The sequence below is a fragment of the Protomyctophum parallelum genome, assembly GCF_964188405.1.
Source record: "Protomyctophum parallelum genome assembly, chromosome: 5".
In the NCBI taxonomy this organism is placed as follows: domain Eukaryota; kingdom Metazoa; phylum Chordata; class Actinopteri; order Myctophiformes; family Myctophidae; genus Protomyctophum; species Protomyctophum parallelum.
In genome coordinates, this window is record NC_139702.1 from 6,505,978 (window position 1) to 6,512,767 (window position 6,790).

Consider the following 6,790-nt stretch of genomic DNA (forward strand, 5'->3'; position numbering starts at 1 on the left):
TGCATGCGTGTGCGTGTTACTTTGTGTGTGTGTGTGTGTGTGTGCCTTTGTTCGTGCCTGCATGCATTCCTGCGTGCGTGTGCGTGTTGTGGGGAGATCATTGCCCAATAGGTCTATTGGGCAACTACCCCAGAATTTGCCATGAAGAGCTATTGTTGATCCATTTCTCATTTCCTTCACAACAATAGGAGTCTCCGCTCTGCATTTTCTTTCAAACAGTGCAAGGAGCCGACTTATTTTCCATGCATTCTCCTTGCTGCTTCTATTGTAAATGCAAATGTGTCTGGCTTAATTCTGTTTGGCTCCTTCAACAAAAGATGTAACTGAAAACATAGCGTGCCTCCTCTCAAAAAAGTGCAACTCTGATGTAATACCTCACCCATTAAGAAAACTTGCTCTCTATACCTCTCTGTCTCCTTCTCTCTTTGGTGGGCCAAAGTGTTTGAGTGTTTGAACAACGTGGAGGGCTTGAACTTACAGCCCTGTTAAACCCCCTGTGTACATAGATCAATTTTTCATGAATGAGCCCCTGGTGTGTTAGAAACAGACGGAGGCTCGACCGCACACTTCTTTTGTTTTTTGGGTTATGTAAAACAGCACTTTATTGCCCAAGAGAGGAGGGGGGGGGGGGGGTTATTAACAATGTTATAAAGCACATGCCATGTTCTATCTCATGTACTCAAGTAACAAAAAAAAGTCATTATAGTCTTCAGAATATAAAGAAAGTGGTGATACTTTGCTTCTAAAATGTGATAACAAACAAATAAGAAAAAGAGAATTATTAATTCATAAAGCTTCCACAAGAATTAACTGTGAGGCACACCTGTTTAAAAAAGCTTATAAATAAATAAATGCATAGTATTTTTGTATGTAGGTTGTTGTATATTCTAAATAAATGTCTAACTCTTGTCAGACAATGGCGTTACTCTGTCACACAGGATTCCGCTGTTTCATTTTCACCATCATCCCAGTCCAACCATAGAGGCACTCGGATCCCACAGTTTCTTGGCTGCTTCATCATCCTGGCCCTGAGGAGCTGCTGCTTTAGGACTGCAGTCACTGTAGTACAATCCACTCTGATTCTGAAGGCTTTCATCCACAGCACAGTGGATCGTAGTCTGGGCTCCTTCCGTTGGCGATTTGAGCAGTGGTTTATACACAAGTCTCTTCCAGAGGGGCATTTCAGGCCAGAAGTGTCGGCCAAGCTCAGTTCGGATAACTCCAGGGTGTAGGCTGTATGTAGTTACCCCAGAACCTTGCAGTCGAAGGGCGAGCTCCCTTGTGAAGAGGACATTAGCAACTTTGCTTTGCCGGTAACTTGTCCAAGGGCTGTATTCTTTATCTATATTTATGTCGTCAAAGTTGATTTTACCTTTCTGATGAGCCAAACTGGAGACATTGACGATAAGACTAGGAGTTGTCTTCTTCAGGAGATCCAACAGAAGGTTTGTTAGTAGGAAGTGACCCAAGTGGTTCACGCCAAACTGCATCTCAAAGCCATCTTCAGTCTGCCATTTTGGACAAGACATGACACCTGCATTATTGATAAGAACATCCAGCCTTTCTTCACTGGCCAGTATGTCTTTTGCCAGTTCTCGCACTGACTGCAGAGATGCCAAGTCCAACATTTTGACAATAACATTCCCGTTGCCACTGCTCTTCTGTATAACCTCTGCAGCTTTATTAGCCCGATCCATGTCTCTACAAGCCAGAATGACCCTTGCACCCCGGCTAGCCAGGTCAACAGCTGTCTCTTTACCGATCCCTGTGTTGGCTCCAGTAATCAGGACAGTCTTCCCATCCAAACGTGCTTTGCTATGACACACCCCTCCTGCCATCCATTTCTTCATTGCAATGAATCCCACGCCTGTTAATGTGACGAGCGCTGTAGATATAGGATGCTGGGCGACAAAGTTTTTAATTACAACTAAGTTCTGCATGTCTGTGCCTTCCCTTTGCAATCTAAAGTATCCAACTGAACTGTCACTGGTCCTAAAACGACCACACGCACGGGTTTTGAATACTAGTATCTACGCTTAACATAGCCTACAGAACTTGGGATTTAACACGACACGAGAAGAAACCATAGAGTAATGGGAAAAACTCGGCAGTCTAGTAACTGTTATCTTTTGCATAATGCAAGGTCGACCAGGAAGTTCGACCGCACACTTTAAGGAAAGGATGTGTACGTATGAGAAAAAAGACCTTCAAACCCGCTTAGAAAACACAATGCAGATCCATGAAGACTTTGTAAAATATCGGATTATCAGTGAATTTGAATTCATGTCTTCCTTTCTTTTTCATCTAAACCCTATGACATTATTTTTCTATTCAAAACAGGGTTGTTTTCAAATACCATCAAGTAAATACAGCCAACTATCACAATAGCTTTAGAAAAAAGGCGGAGATCCAGGCACACTTAATAGTTAAAAACGAGGAAAACTGTATTAAACCGATTTTTTTTGTTTAATAACATTTTCCTCCTTTTAAACTATTAAGTGTGAAATATCTCCGCCTTTTTTCTATAGATCTTTTATCCCGATTGATCCCAGGAGCACCTTTTTACTATTTTTTATATTTTGTATACCTGCACGTCTCCTGAGCACCTGGTTGCTTCCTTGCCTCTGCTCTATGACGATAGATTATTGAAAATTGTTTGCGAATAAAATCCCCCTTCAGACAAAATAAATAAATGTTGTTTAAAGAAGTGGGACGTGAATTCCTCTGAAGTGCCATGTTAAGTGACATCCATTTCTGATCACAACACAGCTGAGCCACATCCCCAACTTAATGGCCCTCATTTATCAATGGAACGTAGAATCCTGCATAGATCCAATCCCAGGAATCCTCTCACGATGAGGCTCACATGTGTGATTTATCAAACAGTCGTATCCTGTCAATCACAGCGTAAGAATGCCAGGTGTTGTCGTGTTGATAAATGTGGCAGATGAAAACGATCGTCATTTAATTATCTCGCCCATGTTCCAGAGAGGCCTAGCCCTGTGGGTTTTTCTACAGCGTATGGTTTAGGATTAGGGTCCAACTGATTTTAATGCTACAGTATTGTAATTAATTTAGCTGGAGACCCCATGGACCCATCAAAGGCCCCTCGCGGTCTCCGGACCCCACTTTGAGAGCCACTGGTCTAATTAGCCCTTTATGTGTATTTATGATTTTTCATAATGTAAATGGCTAAAACACAAAAACACATTCTTTTAACCAAATGGCCAGTGGCCTAAACCAATTTGTCAAAACCGTCACATTTTTGGGGGGGACAATCTTGAACACATGCTCTCACGCTAAGCACAATTTGCACTGTGACGCAGTTGTGTTGCAATTTGATAAATCTACAAGATCTACAAGCTCATAACATGGCACAAAGCAATGCGTTGTGAGCTTTGTAGAGAACAGGGGGGCAGTCAGACAGATATTTTGTGAAGCTATAAGGAAATCGGGATTTCCTGAAAATTCATATAATAATAATAATAATAATAAACTTTATTTGTATAGCACTTTTCATACATAAAATGCAGCTCAAAGTGCTTCACAGGGCAGGACACAAAAATAAAATACAATAAAACACAAGTAGTTAAAATGATAGAACAATAGCAGAGAACAAAACCGAATATAAGAACATAAAATAAATAAAAACACATAACATAAATAAAACTCAACTAAAAGCAAGGGTGAAGAGGTGAGTCTTGAGTTGAGATTTAAAAATGTCTACAGAGGGTGCGTGTCTGAGCTCGAATGGAAGTTTATTCCAGGCTGTTGGGCCATAGAAGCAAAAAGCTGCCTCACCGTACTTTTTTGTGCACATACCTTTAGGCACTTCAAGTAGGCCAGCGTTGGAGGACCTGAGGGGGCGGCTAGGGACATATCTAGGTAGGCAGTCACGGAGGTACGGAGGTGCGAGACCATTGAGAGCTTTATAGACAAGTAACAGAATTTTAAAGTCAATCCTGAAAACAACCGGAAGCCAGTGCAGTGATGCCAAAACTGGAGTAATATGTTCTCTCATCCTAGTTCTAGTTAAAACTCTAGCTGCTGCATTTTGGACAAGTTGTAATCTGTCAGTCGCTTTCTTAGGGAGTCCTGAAAAGAGTGCATTGCAGTAGTCAAGCCGAGAAAAAACAAAGGCGTGGATTAGCGTTTTTGCATTGTCCAAGGACAAATAGGATCTGATCCGTGCAATATTTCTAAGGTGAAAAAAAGCAATCTTGGTAACATGATTAATGTGTGAATTAAAATTCAATTCAGAGTCAATAATAACCCCCAGGTTCTTTACTGTACTGTTACCTTCTACAGTCAGGTTGCCAAGTCTGCCAATTATTGATTCTCTTTGCTCGCTAGAACCGATTATGAGAACTTCCGTCTTATCCTCATTCAGTTTGAGAAAGTTCTCACTCATCCAACACTTGATGCCAGACAGACAGGTCAACAGCGGGTCCAAAGCACAGGGATCGTCTGGGGCCACAGCAAGATATAGTTGGGTATCATCAGCATAGAAATGAAAATTGACTCCGTGATTGGTAATGAGTTCACCCAATGGCAGAATGTACAAGGAGAACAGCAGAGGACCAAGAATCGAGCCTTGTGGGACACCAGAACTGATGTCGTGTTTGTCTGAGTCAAACTCGGCTAGATTGACAAAGTAACTTCTGTTTGAAAGGTAGGAGGAGAACCAGGACAGGGCCGTACCAGACAGGCCTATCCAGTGCTCCAGACGCTGTATTAAAATTGAATGATCAATCGTGTCAAATGCAGCCGTTAAATCTAGCAGTAGGAGAACGGATACATGTTTCTTGTCAGCAGACACCCTAAGATCATTCATTACTTTTACAAGGGCAGTTTCTGTGCTATGATTTTTCCTAAAGCCAGATTGGAATTTGTTGTGCACATCAATACGTCCAATTGATGAGAGATGCATTTCTCCAAAACCTTGCCCAGAAAGGGCAGATTCGAAATGGGTCGATAGTTACCCAAAACAGAGGGATCCAGATTATGTTTCTTTAGTAGGGGCCTGACTACGGCCGTCTTCAGAGAGTCTGGGAAGACGCCTGTCTGTAGAGAGCTGTTTACAATTTTTAGGATATCTCCAATCACACTGTCTAAGACCTCTTTGAGAAAGGTGGTGGGAATTGTATCCAATGAACAGGAGGAAGATGTCATCTGTGATATGGTTTTGCGGAGTTCGTCTTCATCAATTGCGCAAAACGATAATAGGCTCCCCCTGGAGAGATCTACCCTGGGACCGTTAGCTGCTGTTTGAAGGTTTGCACTAGCAACAGCACCATTCAAAATATCAGCTCTAATGTTAAAGATTTTGTTATCAAAAAAGCATGCAAATTCATTACACTTAGCTTTAGAGGCCGGGAATGACTGCTTGTAGGACTGGGGGGGGTTTAAAAGTCGATCAATGGTAGAGAATAGGACTCTGGCATTTGTCTTGTTCTCGTTAATAATGCCAGAGAAATATGCCTGCCTTGCTAGACGCAGGGCTTTGTTATAGGCGACTGTTGACTTTTTTTTAATCTCTAGGTGGGTGGTGAGTTTATTTTTTCTCCAAGCTCGCTCAGCTCTACGACATTCTTGCTTCAGTGAGCGTGTATGCTCATTTAACCAGGGCGTTACTCTGGTGTTATGTTTCTTTTTTGTTTTCAAAGGAGCCACTATATCAAGAGCTGACTCTAGTTTAAGATTAAAAATTTGAACCAGATCATTTACTGGGGGAGTATCGGGCAGGGGGGGGCCCAGATGACGAGGGAACTCGTCAGCTGCAGAAGAGCTAAAAAAGCGCTTTGTTATGGTATATTCTGTGATGTTTTCCTCTAGATCAGGGGCAGTCATATTAAAACACAGCAAATAGTCGTCTGATAGCTCAGGCCTTTCAATAGTCCTTTCCACAGTGATGTTCACCCCTCTAGAAATCACCAGGTCCAGAGTGTGCCCATGTTTATGTGTAGGCCCAACAACATGTTGGATAAACTCAAAGGAATGCAATAACTCTAAGAAACCCATAGCCACAGCATCTGTAGCATCATCCAGGTGCAGATTAAGATCACCTGTGATAAGAGTTCTGTCATAGTTAGTGGAGCAGATAGATAAAAGTTCTGATATTTCTGTTAGAAATATTGCTTTACTGCATTTTGGCGGGCGATAAATGCTAATCATTGGCATGGAGGATTTACCAAGTAATATAGTGGCCTGGTATTCAAAGGATGTAAAGCTACCCAGGGTCAGAGCCTTGAATTTTAATGTGTCTGAAAAAATTATTGCCAGTCCACCTCCTTTCTTAGCCTCGCGAACAGAGTGAATGAAACGGCCTGTTGTGGCTTTGTCATTGGGCTCAAAAAACCCCATAGCTCCATAGAGATCCATGTATTTGGGCCCAACTTCACCTAGACTGTATTACCTTAATAAACATGGTCATGAATACTTTCTGCTTCCAGTCACTAGTTTAAAGTCTCATTTCTAATACAATTATGGTCCCATTTATTAAAAAAATGACCATAATGTCGCGTATGTTCTGAGGGGCGTGGATACCGTTACAATCTATGAACGGGATCCCCAACCCACTCGAGTCAAAATAAAAACCAACGAAGAAGAAGGGGGGAAGTCCCGCCTCGTTGTCTGGGCCAGCCAATGGCTCAGCTGGGCCTAAACGGATCTAGAAAGATGGCGACTTCCATTGCAAGGAATTTTAGGCTTCATTTTACGTTCATGTTAGACCCGGGGAACGCTTTGTCCATATTTTTTACAGTCTATGGTAGAGACCTAAACTAGCTAA

The 6,790-nt window shown here is 42.0% G+C and overlaps 1 protein-coding gene across 1 annotated transcript; it reads right to left on the reverse strand.

The window, feature by feature from the left end:
• Window positions 1-591: 591 nt before the first annotated feature.
• Window positions 592-2,137, reverse strand: LOC310858603 (retinol dehydrogenase 13-like). Its single transcript, XM_083764785.1, has one exon. It carries the CDS (start codon window positions 1,938-1,940, stop codon window positions 963-965), a length of 978 nt encoding a protein of 325 aa, XP_083620911.1. The 5' UTR covers window positions 1,941-2,137; the 3' UTR covers window positions 592-962.
• Between the last annotated feature and the right edge of the window lie 4,653 nt (window positions 2,138-6,790).

Bases quoted from the DNA above. Each gene is read 5' to 3' on its own strand.
- LOC310858603 (XM_083764785.1), bottom strand. From the start codon at position 1,940: ATGCAGAACTTAGTTGTAATTAAAAACTTTGTCGCCCAGCATCCTATA.